This window comes from Calidris pugnax, unplaced genomic scaffold (genome assembly GCF_001431845.1).
Source record: "Calidris pugnax isolate Ruff unplaced genomic scaffold, ASM143184v1 scaffold23, whole genome shotgun sequence".
Lineage (NCBI taxonomy): Eukaryota > Metazoa > Chordata > Aves > Charadriiformes > Scolopacidae > Calidris > Calidris pugnax.
This window is the reverse complement of record NW_015090772.1, coordinates 954,211-973,966: the sequence shown is the minus strand read 5'-3', so window position 1 is coordinate 973,966 and position 19,756 is coordinate 954,211. Positions and strand designations below refer to the sequence as shown.

General features: G+C 41.0%; 1 protein-coding gene across 1 annotated transcript in view; it reads right to left on the bottom strand.

The window, feature by feature from the left end:
- Positions 1 to 74: 74 nt before the first annotated feature.
- The window catches only part of FBXL2 (F-box and leucine-rich repeat protein 2), a 78,223-nt gene continuing 58,541 nt past the window's right edge, over positions 75 to 19,756 (bottom strand). The window contains exons 13-17 of the mRNA XM_014941564.1: positions 9,494 to 9,554; positions 8,006 to 8,050; positions 7,661 to 7,717; positions 3,631 to 3,843; positions 75 to 1,941 (exon numbers count right to left, since the gene is read on the bottom strand). Coding sequence (XP_014797050.1) covers positions 1,834 to 1,941; positions 3,631 to 3,843; positions 7,661 to 7,717; positions 8,006 to 8,050; positions 9,494 to 9,554 — 484 coding nt within the window. The 3' untranslated portion in view covers positions 75 to 1,833. The remainder of the gene's footprint in view (positions 1,942 to 3,630; positions 3,844 to 7,660; positions 7,718 to 8,005; positions 8,051 to 9,493; positions 9,555 to 19,756) is intronic.

Here is a 19,756-nt window from a genome sequence, read left to right as displayed (position 1 = left end):
CACGCAGCGCGCACAGATCTCCTGCTTCTAATGGAAAACAGAGTCATATGTGAAATAATTGAAACAAATTCAAATTTGACATCAGCTGATTGTTTATTTTAGTGTCCTATATCAGAGTAGGTTCCATTTGGTTTTGTACATCTTTAATGCGATAGACTTACAAGGTTCATTATGTTCTTAGAAAAAAAAAGAGCCAACAAAAGGCAACACATCTTGCCATACCGGTACCGATGACTGTCCTGGTACAGTTGAGAATAAAATCTGCTTAAAACTCTCTATTGCAGCACTATCTTAATGAAACTCTTAAGCATGATGGTACCAACCCTCCTCCGCTGCTGCGCAAAACAAGCCCTCCTTGGCTTATTTCCTAGTAGCGAAGAAATCCACGTACCGCACTCCAGGCTGGAATCTGTCCTCCAGGTTGAGATCTGAATTGAGTTGTCCCCATCGAAGCATGAGCAAAGTTACAGCCACTGTTGTCCCAGAAAAGTCTCTTAATGGTCTCACTTTGAAAAGTAGCTTAAAATTTTGGGGGGAAATTGCAGTACTCTCCAGCAGTAGCTTCTCCAACTGCTTTTTAAGCCAGTATTTCTATTGATTTTCAGTAAAGACACAGGCCCTGAACTCTTAAAACATACACACACACAATCAATCTTACACAAAAAAAGCTTTCTGAACTGCTGAGTAGTTTATCTCAGATAATTAAGTTGCTTAATATAAAAAAAAAAGTTTATCTAATCCTCTAGCACTGAAAAACTAAGGATGAAAGCATGTCCTTAAGAGTTAATACACAGATTTTTATTATTATCATCATTCAGAAGTTGACAGCTTCTTAAATAACCCACATGTGAGGAGTTTGTCTTTCTAAAACGACAGGTTTGGTTTGGTTCAACTCCTGCCTCCGGATTTATTTGCCCATCTATCTCCCTAACCCGGGTGGGACAAACAGTTTGACTGGAACCCCCTCGCTCCCTCCTGGCAGTCCCTGCAGCTGAACCTCTGGCCAAGCAGGAGTGACCCCCCCCCGGGCTGTGGAGGAGAGAGGGGAGGTGGGTTTGGGTGAGCACCATGTAGGAGTGTGGCAGCAGAGCCACAGCTCTGCCCCAGTGGATTTCTTACCCCTGTTACAGGCCCATGGCATCGGGCAGCAAACGTGCTTCAGCGACGGGCAAGCTTTATACTAACACAGAGTTCAACTGAACCAAGTTCAACAAACTTGGAAAGCATATAGTTATCTGGAGGTACTAGCTTACCTTTTGACATTGCCTATGATGTCCTGTTTACGTAATTAAATACGAAGCTGAATCATGAAAAAGTATAAGCTGTTTTGCATGGTTACCTTGCGTTTTTTTTTGGTCAACATCTGCTAAAGCTGATTTGGCCTTAAACCTGGTGCTGGATCCGTGGTGTATGTTACAGAACAAGCAGGTTCAGTCCCTCGGTGTGAGGGGCTCGAGCCCCGCCTTGGGTCACAACTTCACACAAATGCAAATTAACTTCCAAGCTTAGTGACCTTGTCACCAAGTAGCTGCTATGCTGAAAACGCCCCCCACAGTTTTACACGGTACTTCTCATGCCAACAACAGAAGGAAGGATTTACTAATACAAACCGAAGCATCACCAACTTAATCCACAGCTGCACATTACGTTAAGATTATTATTTTTCTTTTTTTTTTTTTACCTGGAAAAAAAACCGCTTTTCTTGTCACAAAACTGGATGACCAAACACCACCGTGAGGACTGTCAGGAAACCAACTCCTTCCGCTGAGGCGCAGTCCCGTTCTTCTCTCCGACAACGAGAAGGGAATTCTCTGCCTGGTCGCGCACTTACTGTCAGAGGATGATGCAGCATCTGCAGAGGCGCTGCCCGCCACCCCCCACCGAAGGAGGGGGAGTCACTGGAGCAAAGTAAGCATGAACCTTCACGTGAGGTAGATGGGCCTGTGGATGGAAAGTCTGCGTTATAATAGGAGAGAAATAAGAAGCAGTAACACCTCGATTACTGCCAAGTCAGCTATCATCAAGGTTATAGCTAAAAAGAAAGCAGCTTCAATAAGCTTGACACTACCCAAGCTGTTTTCTCCTGACATGTCATTCTCATGTCCCATCTGGCTACAGCACACTAATCACAGAATCACAGAATCTTCGAGGTTGGAAGGGACCTTAAAGATCATCTTGTCCAACCGTCAACCTAACTGACAAAAATAGACACCCGCACAGCAAACAAGGAGCATCATCACTAAACCATACCTCCCAGCACCACATCAACCCGTCTTTTGAACACCTCCAGGGATGGGGCCTCAACCCCCTCCCTGGGCAGCACATTCCAATGGCTGAGAACCCTCTCGGTGAAAAAATTTTTCCTAATATCCAGCCTGAACCTCCCCTGGCACAACTTGAGGCCATTTCCTCTTGTCCTGTCGCCTGTGACTTGGGAGCAGAGACCGACCCCCCCTGGCTACACCCCCCTTTCAGGGAGTTGGAGAGAGCCAGAAGGTCTCCCCTCAGCCTCCTTTTCTCCAGGCTCAACACCCCCAGCTCCCTCAGCCTCTCCTCACAAGACTTGTGCTCCAGACCCCTCACCATCTTTGTCGCCTTTCTCTGGCCCCGCTCCAGCCCCTCAATGTCTTTTTTGTGGGGAGGGGCCCAAAACTGGACACAGCCCTTGAGGTGAGGCCTCACCAGTGCCCAGTACAGGGGGACCAGCCCCTCTCAGGCCCTACTCCCCACGCTGTTCCTGACACAGGCCAGGATACCATTGGCCTTCTTGGCCCCCTGGGCACACTGCTGGCTCATGTTCAGCCCACAGGCAACCAACACCCCCAGGGCCTTTTCTGCCAGGCAGCTCCAGCCACTCTGCCCCCAGCCTGGAGCGCTGCATGGCTGGGCACTCACCTGCGCGGGGTTCCCAGTTGCTTCCCAATAAAGCACCCATCAGCCCCCAGAGCTCCCTGTCGAGAGAGGCACGTGTTCTGCTGTGAGGGAGAGACAGACCCCTGGCTACTGAAGAAAAGACTTGTCTGTCTCCTGTCTCCCATGTTGCCTGCTGCTCTCATCCCAGGAAGCAGCATGGAACAGAACAGGGCATCTGCCCTCAGGAGTCACCATCAGGGATGAGCTTTCCAATGGCAAAAGTGCTTGGACACAAATCTGGCACACGAAGCAGTGTAACAGTGTAACAGGCTAAAATGCTGCCCCCGAGGTAGGTGGTCCCTGACCTAATGGGGGAAGAGTCTGTGGCTGGATTCCAGGGCCTGACGGCCTTACAGCCCATTAACCCAAACCTCCAGAAACAGATGCTTCCCTATTGCCTCTGTATATTTTAGGAGAGTTAAAGAATGCCACTAATACACTCCTAAAAGCATAGAAGCCTGCTTTTCAAAAAAAATATCTAGAAAGCACTCATCATTCCAACAGCAAAAGTGCCGTGAGTTATAAACAGAATCAGACAATTATTACTGCTCATACAGAGAAGCTCCCTTTAGTCCCTAGAGATGGGGACCTAACAGAATGATAGTCAGGCTTTGTCATTCCACCCTCCCTTGCCTGGGACATCTGCTGGACTCATACAATGCAAACAGTTACCACAGGCCCAGGCATTCCCACTGGAACAAGTCAGCAAACACCTACTCTGATGCGTTTGATTCCAGCTCGCGTGACCTGCTGGCAGTCGTACAGCTCGATTCTCTCCAGGTTGTGGCAGTTCTCCAGGTGCTCCAGAGTCACATCGGTGATGAGAAGACAGTTATCAAGCTCCAGTACCTGCAGCCTCTCGTGACCACACGTGCTGTTGCTCAGGTGAAGAATCCCATCATCAGTGATCAATTCACAGTGAGATAAGCTCTAAAACAGAGGGGCAGAGAGTTAATGACATCGTGCAGTCCTAACTTATGCTAGTCTCTAAACATTGGAAATCCTCTTCAGCCTCCTTCATTCTGGTGGTTAAACAGTAAGAAAAAGCATACAGCTGAAATCCGGATGAGTAACAAAGGACACAACTCTACTTAAAAGAAGAAGAGCTGTACTTTAACTTCACTTCAAACCAAGCAGCGTACCAAACTTCAAACCAAAACACACGTCACTGGCAAAACTCCTCAGGACTTTTTGCTCCCTGTGAAGGTGGGAATTCTGTCCCGATTGTCATGCACCACCGCTACCGATGGGTGCAAACAGTACATGTGCCATGCCAGAAACAGGAGACAAATTTAAAGGCTGATCAAGAACATACAGGAAAAGCTGAGGATCTGCTGACAGGAGGTACTGTTTCACAGCCACCAAGTTTTCATACATACCATCAGGACCAAGCCTGTGCAAGTCCACATGGGTAAAGAACAATCAGACCGGACTGATTTGCCAAATCATGATTTCAAAAAACCCACGAGTGCTTAACACCTCAGGCTGTACATACAAGGAGTAATAAACATCTTGTGCAGCTGGCAGGAGCAGGTCTTTTCTGCAACAGTCAGCATAACAAACTACAAAACTCTGCTCCTCTTCAACATATTTTTTTTTACTGGCTTGAATGTCAAGAGCATGGAAAAAGTTGCAGCGTCTCAGGCAGTAGCACTATGTAAAGCAATTTCCTGGTTCCTTTAGGGAATTCATGACTTGGAGAAGCAATGATGATGACAACAACAGGAAACAGACTTTCCTCAAAGGAGGCTTAAAAAACACTCTTTGTCACCAGTGAAATGAATGCTCTCCAGTCTTCTGCACCACAAATGTGCCGGATCTGTGATCTCTTACTCCGGGCTAGTTCCTTGCTTTATGCTCAGCCCTGTCTCTTGCCTGTACTTGTATCTAAGTGTAATGGTTGCTGGATTTGAAGCAGTTTTCTTGGCACAAGTGTTTTTCAGACAGCATCTGACGAAGAAGCGCTTGCAGCAATCCAAAAAGGCTTTTTAACTCAAGCAAACTAACTAGTGCTCAAAAGCACCTCCTGGCAATCATCTGAATCAAACGTGTAACCCTTCCCTTCTCTTGGTACATCACATCTACCTTCTTTTATTTCAGCCTGATGAGGAAGCCAAAGGACCACCAGCCTTACACTTATTTTACCTCAGCTTGAGTCACGAGCATCTCTTGCCTGCTACCAGACACTCGAGGTCTGTCCTGCCTTTTAGAACAACTTGCCCCTCAACTTGTATTTCTACTCTGCTCATAAAGGATGAGCAAGTAACCAGGGAAGAGGTTGGGAGGCAGGTCTGCAACTCCCCTCCAGTCTGCTGGGGAGCCACCCCAGCACCTTCCCTTCTGCTCCAGCTGGTCCAGTTTTACTCACTCACCACCTGTGAGCAGCTGGCAGTCACTCCAAGCAACTAGTGCATACCCTCCCCAAAAGCCAACAGAAATAAAGTTGTTGTCCAAATCAATAGTGTTTTATCTTACGACTTATTTACATTCTGCAAGTCTACGATAAAGAGAACTGAAGTTCTCTCCTACTATATCTACTTTCTCATGTACGTGTTGTGAGGATTTGATTTGGCTCACAGCCTGGAAACAATCAGCAGTTGCAGGGTTAAAGAACACGAATAATAGACCTGCTGTTTGAAGGAAGGACAGGAGGTTATGTGAAGCTGTTGACTAGGGCAGCAGCCTGCTGGCTAATTAAGAGTTTTCCGTCCCAGGAAGTAAGCAGCTTATAAAATCAGCTTTCCTGAGACGCTGTATTTGGTACTGAAAGGACAATACAGGATGTACAGCTGAGTTTGCTGAACTTTGTAAATCAAATACGCTAAATGAGACATACTTTGTATTAAATGATTCTTCTGACTTCATGAACCTGTTAGTGTTAGTAACATGGAACTGATTAAGATAATTACTTGAAGTTTTTAGAGCAAAAAGATATGATAAAATTATTTTTTTTCTCAATACATACTAAATGCTGTGTATAAATCAAACATGGCATGATATATGGTGACAGTAAGAAACAATATGATCAACATAACTGAAGAATTTGACTGTCTTCTCATCTCCAGGAATATTTCACAGTTTCTCTAATGATCTCAATGTACAAATGTTAAGCACTTTCACCAGAAATTACTTCTCAAGTCCAGCAGATAATAAAGCATTTGAGTACCCTCATACTGACAAAGACGTAGCAGCTGCTTATAATTGGTCTAACAGTGCTTTTGCTTATTTCCACTGTCTACTGAGTCTCCAAACACCAAGAAACAAAACTCAAAGTAGATTTCCACAACTTCAAAATATTTGTTTAAACTCCAAATATACCTCAACATATGCTAAAGCACAGCCACACAAGAATTTACAGAACCATCAACAGTACATGATTTATGGTATTTGGCACCTTCAAGTCTGTTTTTTCTTTCCCTGTGATTCTCCACCATCACTGTTCACTCACAATCTTTGAGTATGTATCCCTCCTACACAAAGGATACACATATTAACAAAAAAAATCCATTTTTCTGGCTCACTTAGAAAAGGTATGTTATTTTACCAACGCCACACTTCCCCATCTATGGGCCAACACACAAAGGCCAGCAAACAGGAGCAGTTTCAGAAAAATACTTTGAAATTATGAGGTCTTACGGTATCTCTGGTGAAGCACTGGCAGAACTGGTACAAAAGATCTTTTGCAAGTACTGGTTACATTTGAGATCACAATAACAAAACATACACATTGCAGAAGAACAGAAAGTGTCCCACATAAATGACTCCACATCTCCTGACAACTCTTGTTTGACTTAACATTAAGAATTATGGTACAGAAATAAGGTTGGACAATTAATAAGCAAAACTAAAAACCAACAATAATAAAAAATATTGAACAAGCTCCTTTTTAAAAGCTATCTCTCCTCACGTTGCTACCTTAGTAACGCTGAGTAACACTAATCATAACACAATTTTATTAATGAAGCAGCAAACCTTCCTTTAATCCCATCTAAGAACAGATTATGAAGATACTTGTTGTCTCCTGTAGATCTGAAGCAGTATATATAGCAAATCTACATTTATGGGACAACTGGCCCCAAATACAGAAGCGCTAGTGATTTTGTAGTACTCTGTCTGAAGAACAGCCAAATTTATGTCAGCTGAAATTGGTTTGGGTGTTCTGAAAAATCTAAGCAAGCCCTCCCCAGAAAGCAGTTCTTTGCACTACAGTAAGCAGGGTACCCCGCTGAAGGCATCTCAATCCTCTCCAATTACGTTCAAAAGTCTAGGCCAAAAAAAACCTTCCATAATTTACTACGTAAATCTGGTCCTTGGGAAAAACTGCTTGTGTGTAAAACTCATTACAGAGTGATAACATTTATCTTCACTGGGTGGTTTTGTTTATTCAGTATTTCATGTGCAGTGTCACATTCCCTAAGAAAACCATTAGTGAACACTTAAGAGTATCTATAAAGGATCTGAGTACTGCAAGTTGAACTACAAAATCAAATATGAAGGAAATACAAGCTTTCTGGTTATGACTCACTGATTTGGTAATATTTTTTTATCACACAATGCATGTAAATGTTTTAGGAGTAATCTTCTTTTAGAATACTTACAAAACTAACATCTACTTGCATAGTATCATACTACATCAGGAACTCTTTCCAGATACCGAGTGAACAGCCTGTTTTTGTATGGCAGGAGCTAAGTATGCGTGTGGTTTTGGGGGATGTATTAAAGTTCACAAACAAAGAGTTAAACTTACCAATGCTTGTAGCTTAGGACAGTGTATAGAAAGTTGTATCAATGTGCTGTCGGTTATCTAGAAATAAAAGAAACCAAACAAACAGCCATAAGCAACAGACAGCAGGAGAGTCAACCCTCAAGTAAGGTGTCTTTCTCTACCAGATGAAAGTTCTGTTATTTGTGGAAAACACCCAATCAACTGTTAGTTTTCAAGTATTTCCCTCTATAGAATTTCCCAATAATTATTTTTATTTACTACTATTTACACTATTAGTAAAAAAAATAAAGCAAATCTAAGTGGAAGTGCTAATGCACTGCATTCTTACACTGGACGTTCAATATTCCTTGTGATATTAAATCTCACCAGAACACACTCTTCCAAGTCCATCTTCTCCAGCTCATGGCAATTCTAAAATAAACAAAAAAAACCAAATAGATAAACAAAAGATGAAATAAACCAACGCACAGACATGAAATCATGCACAGGGCTAGTAATATGGGATAGCACAGCTTCCAAGAGGAAATCGTGAGCTGAATCCCTTCAAGTATTTGAACACCAAAGGGCAAAAAATGGTTAAAAAAAATTAAAAATAATCCACAAGCAATACACCACCCCCCTCTCAAACCTCTACATTTCAGCATTTCTCTGACTGAGTGAAATATCTCCTTCTTTCTCTGTAAGGTTTGAACAGTGTCTATCAGCACCCACCCGCCCCTGCTTCCCTTCCCTCTTTTGGGATCAATTTCAATTCCAACCTTTGGTATTTCTAGCCCGTGCACTGAAGCTAAGGGATCCACACACAGGTGAATCCCACTGCTGCCTGCATCAGCTTGCACCAAACTAACCAGAAACACACTTAAGCTCATGGAAGATCTCTCTTCACCATCACGTATTAGAAAGAAGCCTTAAAAGCAATTTGCTTTGCTAATGAATGTTGAAAATCTTAAAATAGGGTCCACTTCAAGGCTGGGAGAAAGCAGCACTTCACATTTACACAAGCAATTTTCCCAATAACCCGAGAGATCCCGAGTAAGCTTTTAGAAGCATTTTCAATATCCGATCATGGCTAATTACAAGAAAATGATGTAACCTTGTGACCTCGCAGCAGACCACATGGTGCCACGGCTCAGCCCAAACACCAACCCCTTTTTTACCAGCATGAGAAGCAATGGTTTAACTTGCAGCTCTCAAAAGCAAACTTGAGGTGACTACCAAAAGCCCAAGGCTGAATGATTAGAAAACCACTCTGTTTAACCACTGGGGCATAAAAAACCCCCTTTCATTCATACTGAATATCAGCAGCGTAAATGAATCCTGTTCAGAGGAGATTTCCTGTGTTGAGATTTCCTAAACCAGCAAATGCTTCTAACTTGAAGCATCTGACACCATCAATATGCTTACTTTACATATTTACAGCATGAATCTGGGCACAAGTCCTTATAGTTTATAATGTATAATGTAAGTATTTTTGTAACTTAAAGGTATGCTCAGATTAATATATTATATGGTGATTTTTTGGGGTGTAAATATCACATGGGTATGTGTGATCTTTATAGGGGAGATTTGGCTAGAATACATAACATGAGTTTAGAGTTATGTTAAGCATAATAAATTTCAATTGAAAAGAGGGGAAAAAAGATGAAAAATGCAACGATAGATGGCAAAATAGATCAAGCTGCAGCTCTAACTACGATCCAGAAATAAAATCACTTTTTGTCCCCTCCTCCACTGGGTTCTTCCTATTTTATTTTTCTTTTTCTCATATTCCTTCCCAGCAGGACTACCTCAATTCACAGCTGCTCAGCAGCAATGAGAACAAGGCAAGCTCTAAACTTCTGAAATGACCCTTACCCGGGCTAAAAGCGTAAAACCAGCGTCTGTAAGATGTGAACATCTTGCAGCTTCCAAAATCCTGGAAAAGTTTTAAATGTTAAAGAAAACATTAACAGAGAGAAAAGCAAATGCATTTGAGATACAAATCTGCCTTCTGCAACTTAAAGCTCCCAATAGCAAATGTATATCTATGCCTATATTTCACAGTAATTTGTAATTAAAAAGCTCTGATGCAGATTATTAGAATCTTCTGATAGTCACAGAACAGATTAAGTCCAATCCTCAAATCTTCTCAACATTTAGTGGAAAATAAATTATACATAATTATAGGCAGTTTGATGTCCTGTTTCAGTAAGACAGCGTAACGCTCAGGTTTTCTTAAGTGTTATCTGAGGAAAGATACAGGAAGATAAACCCCAAGTTAAGGACAATGCAGATGAAGCTTGCATCTAAAACCTGTTGTCTAAACACAGGATGCTGAGAAGCCACAAAACTGAGACACTGCTTACTAGAAATTCCCTCACAGGCTCCACGTGAAGCACAGTGAAACAAGTTACCAGAAAGCAAGGAGCTTAAATTCTCCAAGCCCACAGTAAGAACAATAAGCTACACCAACACAGCCTTAAAGAAAATAACAGTGTTTTGGAAATATAAATCTAACACTCTTTTGAGAGGTACTGGGAAGCAGCACTGACAAAAACAGGTCAACTGCCCCAAATAGCATTCTAGTTGATAGAACAGGCCTCCATCCCATAACCGTTTTTTTGTCATTGTTTACTTTGCAGGTGGATCAAGATGTGTAAGTATCAAGATAAACAAGGGGAAACCATAGGATCGTGTAATGAGCAGCACAAACCTAAGTGCAACTTACCCACTCACCACAGCAAACACTACTTCTATACTGGGGTCAATGGGAAAGAGGCAGGGAAAGATGGACAAAAGAACCTCTTGCTGTGGTAACACTTAGAGGCATCTAGATCCTTTCGATGGTTTAGGAGACCATTAGAAAGCTCTTTATAGAGAAAGTGCAAAGGTAAAAGCCATGCTGGGTGCATCAAAAAAATACAACCCCACCAGAGCACAGGATGTGGGGCTCTGACTAGGACTTTGCTGGGTCAGTTTCTTCCAAGCCAAAAGCAAGAGCGCAGCTGAGTTTAGAAGAAAGCAGCCCCACAGGATACACCCTCGAAAGCCACTTCCAGAGTCCTGGTCTTCAACAAGATAAACCCCAAGTTAAGGACAATGCAGATGAAGCTTGCATCTAAAACCTGTTGTCTGAACACAGGATGCTGAGAAGCCACAAAACTGAGACACTGCTTACTAGAAATTCCCTCACAGGCTCCACGTGAAGCACAGTGAAACAAGTTACCAGAAAGCAAGGAGCTTAAATTCTCCAAGCCCACAGTAAGAACAATAAGCTACACCAACACAGCCTTAAAGAAAATAACAGTGTTTTGGAAATATAAATCTAACACTCTTTTGAGAGGTACTGGGAAGCAGCACTGACAAAAACAGGTCAACTGCCCCAAATAGCATTCTAGTTGATAGAACAGGCCTCCATCCCATAACTGTTTTTTTGTCATTGTTTACTTTGCAGGTGGATCAAGATGTGTAAGTATCAAGATAAATAAGGGGAAACCATAGGATCGTGTAATGAGCAGCACAAACCTAAGTGCAACTTACCCACTCACCACAGCAAACACTACTTCTATACTGGGGTCAATGGGAAAGAGGCAGGGAAAGATGGACAAAAGAACCTCTTGCTGTGGTAACACTTAGAGGCATCTAGATCCTTTCAATGGTTTAGGAGACCATTAGAAAGCTCTTTATAGAGAAAGTGCAAAGGTAAACCATGCTGAGTGCATCAGAAAAATACAACCCCATCAGAGCACAGGATGTAGGGCTCTGACTAGGGCTTTGCTGGATCAGTCTCTTCCAAGCCAAAAGCAAGAGTGCAGCTGAGTTTAGAAGAAAGCAGCCCCACAGGATACAGCCTCGAAAGCCACTTTCAGAGTGCTAATCTTCAACAAGGTTCGGATGTATGATGGAAACTCAAGAGCAGCCAAGAGAGAGGTACAAGACAGGTACCACTTCCCAAATGGATGGTTGTAGCACCTCTGGATTTATTTTCCAGCCTCACATTTGGGAACTTTGTGCCCTTCCATCAAGGGCAGTTAGCAACCTACCATAAAATACTTCAGGCTAGTCTGAAAATAACCTAGCATACCAAATAGGAAGGGAAAAAAAACCACCACCAAAAAACCAAAGGATACAGGTTGCATTTGTTACCCTTCTTACTGCTTTCAATTACTCACTTTCAATCCCACCTACACCTACCACCATTAGATCCTCAACCCCATCACATTTCTGTCTTTAAGGTTGGGAGAGTGATATCCACAGCGTGCAAAACAGTAAGGATGCTACTTACTGTACATCTGGTTGCAAAGAAGAGTATGGAAACAGAGGGCTAAGAAACCAGAAGACTAGCAGCTCTAGCTTCCCCGAAATTAGGTGTGCAGTCAGTCAGAAGAGCAGAGAAGGGAAGGTGAGCTATACACACACATGCTGCATCAATCAGGCCTCAGTATGAAAAACAGGTGGGAAGGCACTGGTCAGCATGAAAATAAGCAAAGCTCTAATTTTGGCTTTGTTTTAGTGATTGTACTTAGAGAGGCCTCCTCTTTTTGCCAGATACAGATGACTGTTATTTCCCATCCAGTGATTTGTGACAAAGAACCTAGCATAGGAGCTGACAAGGCAAAATAATATCCAAGAGTGGATTCCCCACTCATATAAAGCAATGTTCTCCAAGACAGACCTCACAGTTGCCTTCATTGTCTACAGGTGTCTTTTGGGCACACCTGGAGTGTCTCTGCACACATCACCTCCCTACCCTTGTTGAATTAGCAGCAGGTGGGAGAGAACATTAGTGGGGTTAAAGGCAATACGATCCTAATTTTCACAGTCCCACCTGGAAAAGACATTCCTGGTCCACAGGTGCTTCTCTCAATAAGCCTTACCAAAACACCTACCAGTATATTAACACTAAAAAGCACTAAAAGAGAAAAACAGAGAAGGTATCAAGTAGTTAAATGAGCAGATACAAAAAGGGATGAGGAGATAGCTAAATCTTGACCAAGGGAGAAAAAAAACCAAACAGCTGAAGGGAGCTGGTAAAGCTTAGGGTTTGCATTTTTTTTTTTTTTCCAAGGAGATGGCATTTGTGAGCAGCAATAGCTGCAGAACACAGCACTTTCACAGAAAGGCCACATCCAAGACCCTGAAGCAAATTGAGAGTAGCACAGCATAGAAAACACTCAACAGCTTCCTAACACAGCCAGCACATCCAACAGAGGCAGGAGAGTTCTCTTTCGTACCCAGAATCAAAATATTCAGATGGTACGAACAAGTGTGGAATTACATTTGCCTTTGATTTCCATCAAAATTTTTATCAAGTACATTCCATACATGATCCCAAAAGTCTAGATGTAACCAGCTGTATCACCTGTCCCTCCATCACATGCTCCTCTGCACTAATCACTGCAAAGGATCATTTTCTTCTGGACACTGTTCTTCATGAAAGCAGAATGGCAGACGCCTTCCCCCTCGTGGCACAGACAGGGGCTAACAGTTTCCCTACCAAAGCCAAAACAATTCCTGCTACAGGTGGAAAGAATTCTTGCCCTTCTTTGCCCTTGGAAAGAATTGCACAACTAATTGCACTTTAGACCTTTTTTTTTTTACCCCCAATCTGAGTCGTGAATTGAGAGAATGAGAGAAATTGTGGAAAAAGACCGATAATAACACCTCAGCTTTCTAAGGAACACAATTAAGTGTGTCGGAAGACTCCCAAGCCCCAGATGTGGGCACACATAAGCTCTTGTAAGTACGAACCATTACATGAAGGAATGTAACTCTGGAATTGTCTTAAGGACAGGTTTACTGTACTAACAAAAGCTTTTTTTCACTCAATCAGCTAAAGGAGTACTGTGTGACAGCATATTGCACATTGGCATTTGAATGTAGCTTCCCCTAATTTTTACAATCTACTTTCCTCCATTTATCTGTGACTGAAATATAACAAGTTGCGACAGCTGCACGGTCTTGTCATAAAAGACAATTTAGTGTCATCCAACAATGTTTTGTTTTGATTTAATTTACATTAAAATTAGACCTTAGAAGGAGTATTATACGTCTCTATAAGCAGAAAGCTGCTGTATGATGGATCTTCATTATTAAAGCTGAAGCTCTCCCCACTTCTGAGAACACCACCATAACATATGTTAGCGCAAATTACATCAATGTAAAAGTTTATATTATATTTAACTGACGAACCCCTACTACTCAAAATATATTCCATAAATTTCAGTCCTCAGTGCTTGCTGAGGCATTAGCTCACTCCACATCAGAGTTTAAGAATACCAGAACATACTGCAGAGCATATTAAAAACACATTTCTAATACAATTTGTAAATATAATATTCATGTATGATTTAGCTATTTTTTACAAGACAAATGACTGCATAAAATGACATCAGAGTACAAACATCACAAGACACAACACAACTACAGATATTTTTACCTTTTAAAAAAATAATGGGCTTTATATCTTCCTTTCTTCTGGCTTGTAATTAGTACCTAAAATATTTAGCTAGAAGCACAGAATTGAACTGCTAGGTTCAACATGTTTTATTTGTCATACATTAATTCTTGGTTTTCCAATATACAGTGTACTACATTCATATGGTGGCTACAGAGGACCAGCTCTCAAGTTCACGTTCTGCTGGTACTTCTAACTTACTCTTTTGATGGCAAAGGTAACACAAACAACATGAAGCTAAATCAAACCTGTGGATATCAGCTGATTAGCTTCAGAAGTTCATTTCTTAGATCAGGCCAGTAACAACATGACATACTCACGACACGCTCATGACATACTCACTTCAGCCTTGGACAGTTTAGACCAAGCGCTGTGAGAGAAGCATCTGTCAGGTTGCTACAGCCTGAAACACAGAGTGACTGAAGTCTATGACATCCTCTACAGATTTTTACAATGCCTTCATCTGAAATTTGCTGCAACACAGAAGAAGGTTGAAGTTACTACATTATCAAGTCATCGGCTAAATCCCAAAGTCAAGTCATGTTACTGAACTGTTAGTGTCACATTGTATACAACCATGGCAACTTGTGGATTTTCAACCAAAAAACACTGTCGTGAAATTACCGTCATTGATAGCACTGAAGACAACACACACAATTCCTACTTAACTGTGTATTTTCCCACAGATGTCAAATACTGCTCAAAGGCAGTTTGAAGCACAGAGGAGAGCTGTTTGGTTTTGTCTTCCTCCGTCACTTTGCTTTTGCTTCATAATTTTGACTATTTTTATTTTTAATTGTAGTTGTCGCTGTGTGATACAGCTTGTTTCTTACATGTTTGCTGAGTTCAGGTCTTTCGTTCCAGTGACTGTGTAAGTTCTGGAACAGTGCAAAAGAGAGCTTAAAGCTTGGAAGCATGAGATGTAACTACCTATTTTCACTGGAGCAGTAGTACCCAAGGGTAAAAATCCTTCATCTCCAAGTAATTTTCAAAGCAAGAATTACAGGCAGACAATTACATATAATCTGTTCTTCACAGAAGATAAATGTAAAAGTCTCCTGGTTTGAGCCAGGTTATGCAGCTGTCTTTAGTTGAAGTATTTAACTCAAAAGAGGTTTTTCATTTCTCAAATTGTTTTGTACTAGATATTCTGAAAAAAGTAACTCTAAATTTGGAATATGAATAAAAAAGGTTTCTCCTGAAACAGGAACTATAAGAAATAGCCCCGGTGCAGCTGCATACAAAATAGCAACAGGAACTAGGTTATTGGGTGTGTGTGCAAATATTATTTTGTTTACAGGTCTTCTATTCTGGAAAAAGTATTTTCTCCTCCTCCCACTCCTAAGTCCAAGAATTTAATTTTTCTGAATGACTAATCTTTCATAGTGAAATGGGTTATTTTATTTCCTGGCGTAACATTACTCTTCCAATGATAGCAAAGACCTTTACTGTATTTTGACTGAAACTACACATTGCTTTTATAAGCCACTCCTCTAGGTACACTAATACTACTATAGCATGTTCCTGAGGCTATTACCAGGAACATTACCCTTCCTAGACAAAAAAAGGATGAGAAATAGCAGTAGCTCAGCACAAAAGGAGATCACCTTATGCTCCCTCCCCCAACCCAGCACCTCTTAATATCAGTAGGTTAAATTTCCAAATCGTTCTGTCACATAAAAATTATTCCAGACAGAAATCTAGAAGTCTTGTCTTCTTTTTGCAGATCCAGAAGGACCTGCATCATCTACAGATGTGAAGATATTTTCTGGAACTGCTTTGCTCTCTTTGAGAGATACCTTGTGACACTGTTATCGGGAACAGGAACTATTTTGGAGGTAAGGACTACGTCAATCTTATGCTGCTGCTTGAGATGAATAAAACCCTCAAGTTATATGTGAATTTTTTTCCATTCTGAAATTGCCTGTGATTTCAGTGCCTACATCCCTCTCAGGAAAGAAAAGTGCTCAAAAAACGCCTGCAAGTCCCCAGTTTCTACACTCTAAAGATGTCACCTTTCAGATGTGTAGCTTCCGGAGTTAGTATCAGTTTATTTCAGAGCTGCCTGAGCTGGCCTGGCATTTCCAAAGGTCCATAAAACGGAGCCACTCGAATTAAAGTGTGGATCATATAAAGCACAAGGAGACCTGCTGTGTAAAAATCAGTGCTAGCCCTTTGAGCATAAAGAGCCTGGCTGCTTCTGGAAATACACTTCTAAACCACAGCGAGCGGGACACATCTCCTGTGAAATAAAGCTTTAAAGCACACATAACTAGGTAGGACACACAAGACTATCAACTCAAAACATTCAAAGAGAAAAACACTTTCACTTATACGAGGGGTTTTTTAATCAGGAAAAGCTGGCCTTGATATATGTCATTACTCTCAGGTAAAACACAACAGAAAAAGAACTTTGGAGGAGGAGGACAGCAAAAGGAAGAGTGAAAGGGGAGAAAATTACATATTAACCTTATATACTTCAGTGTGGTTCGGACCAAAAGAAGGAACTTCCTTCCACTCCGTTACCTTTAGGTGCCCAACTTCAGTGGGCACCTAAATTCAGATAGAAAAATCTGAAAATTTTCTTTCACTAAACATCTGGCTCATGGAAGCTCAAGCTTTGTATTCATATTGTTCTTAATTTCTGCAGGTTTTTTTAATCGTAACTTTTAATAATTCCTAACACTGCAAAACGTTCAACACTTCAAATAAATCTATTATGTTCAAAAATTTTCATCCAATCTTAATAAAAAATGGTTTCATGCCACATTCATTCAGGGATAACGCATCAAACAGATTTTAAAGTTTTAGCCCAAGCAGATTTTATGATGCCTTCTAGCAATAAAACCATAGAGAACTTTCCAAAAGCAAAAAAAAATAAAATAATCTAACAGCTTCATTTTTCAAATTTGCATGACAGAAAAGACTGAAATTCTAATTAATTTCAATGTTTTCTAAGGCTTATTTACAGACAAAAGTGACTTAAATACATTTAAAATCTAAAAGGAGATCTTTCCCATTCCTAAACATTCACATCAGAAACAACAAAGTAACAAATACAAAATAGAGCAAATGTAATTTTTGTGTACTCGCTAAGTAGAATTAAAAGTACATGAATGATTCCCAGGCATTTCATTACAAATGAATGTGTTCTTCCATTACTTTTGAAAAAGCATGCCCTTCTGCTACCTAGATCGGTCTGAATCATTTTCAGTAATGATGCCACTACATTTTACTCTCAATTATGTAGCCCAGAACAAGGTTTCTGCTCAATTAGACACCTTAAAATTATGAGTAGACCAAAATGTTTGACCTTAATGGATGGGATAGCAAGAGCTACCTCTCTAAAACAACATGGTTTAGCACATACACAGTTTATGAGATTTGAATAAATGCAGTCAGTTCTTACTCTAGAGCTTGCTACAGTTAAAAATAACCCAATACCCCAAATCCACACTCAGCTGTAGAAACAGCCAGCCCATTTAAGACCTCTACCTCCACACAAAATTCTGTAGACTGCAGAGAGGTATTATTTGAGTTGTGTGTGTAGCAGATCAATTCATTAGCATCCCAAAATGGTTTATGATTCTTAGAGAATGTACCTTTTGAAGCTTGAAATACTTACTGTACAGGACTGCAAATTCAGGATTACAAGTTCATGACAGTGATTCTGAATGTGTTTCAATGCTTCATCTTCTAACTGCATTTAGCAGTTAAATCAGACATAGGAAAAGAAACAAGAAATTAAAAGCACAGCAAAGCAGCCCAAAGAATGCACACATCTTGTAATATTGAACAAAAGAGAACAAAAATGGTATTTTTTAATTCATGGAGGTTTCAAAAGCCCAAAATAAAATTTTATTCCTAAAGGATCACCCAAGCAGTTATGTACCTGTGTGCAACCTCTAAGAAATAGAGCTTTTAGTCCACTACACCCTTTCACCAGTGCTTCAATACCATCCTTCGTAATCTGATCACACCAGGAAAGATTCAAATGTTCCAGATTTCTGCAACCCTCACTGGGAGAATTAAAAAAATACATAAAGTTAAATCCAGCCTTGAAATAGTCATAACAGTGGGAAACCCAAATTAAACACACTGTTAGAAATTAATGACAGCCAGCGGACTGTGCCAGGCCTCCACAGAAAAGTCACGAGAAAAGACCACACACAAACATCACAGCCTACACCCCAGAAGTGCTAGATATATGATATAGTCAGTGCTGATACACAGTATTAAGGTTCAGCACCCTTTTTTTTTTAAACTTTATTAAATGTTGAACAGCTCTTTAAACGCTTTCCTTTAACACAAAACATTGAATCTTCTTACCTTAAGCCTTTCAAAGAGCTGTTTGTGATGGCTACACAAGATGTCAGATCCAGATGTTTCAGCTTGGAACAGAATCTGCTAAGACTGTAACACGTGCTGCAAAACAGCAGACACACTAAAAATACCTTCAGCTACTTCTTTTTCCAAATTTCTCCATCAAACAAAAAACCCCTTTGACTTACCTGTCAGTGATTTTTGTGCACCCGTTTAGATTTAAGTGTTCGATGTTTCTACAGTTCTGTGCAAAGGTCCTAAAACAGCAAAAAAAAAAAGCCGGAGAATTAATATAATGTCACAAGTTGTCATGCAGTCACTAGAGCGCGCTCTCTCCCCTGCCTCCTCCCATCTCACTCAAAAAGCTTAATCTTCAAGCCACAGCACAATTACAAAGCACATCTCAAACACATCTGTCTCAGTGGCTGCTTTTTCTTGTTGCTATTGCAAGTTTCTGTCTTGGGTAACTCCTGAAACGAAGTGTTATTCCTCTCTCAAATACCACTTGAGCAAGGTGTTTATTTCTGTCATATATAAGCCAGAACTGACTTGCTTCAAATGCCTTAACTGAAAACATTATGGGCATAAACAGAATGGTGTAAATATGACATCAGTTAAATATTAAACTGCTGGGGAGAGTTTTCACACATCTCATTAGTGAAGCCTTTGTAGGTCTTATTAGGAGCTCGCTCCTACATCAAATGAAAAGGAACGTACCCTGCGCAATACAGAAGTGGGACCTAAGCCTATCAGACTACCAGTGGAAAGCCCTGGGGGATGCAAATTAGTTATTTATGACTTTAAAAATTAAAATGCATTTGTGTGCACTACTGGGTATGAACTCTAAGGATGACTGGAGCTATTATACTGCTAAAAGCCTGTATGTATCATTACACTAATTACCCAGAAGAAATACATAAACTTTCTTTTCATCTCTGCAGAGTAATATTTACAGCTGCACTGCATTTCAGACCACTGTTTTTATGCCCATGTTTCCTCCAACTGCATGGATTTTATTGGCAGGGGTGAAGGAAACACACAAAAACAGTTTTGTCTGGAGGCTTGCCGTGGTTAACGTATCCGACTACACACTCAGCTGGTAACAACTTCCTGGCTCTCCAGTGTGAACTGAAAACAATGGAAAAAAACCCAGCAAGCGGTTATACTGGTGAGAGTTTCCACTTGAATTCTCAAAACAGCTATTCCAGAATTCATGTACTGGAGGGAGATTTACAATCGAGACACTCTTCAAATCACTTGGAAAGACGCTACACTCTGGAACAACTTGCAGGAACAGCAAACTTTGACTCTGAGATTCATGCGTGTGGCATGTCCTAACAGAGCTGCCACAAACATTT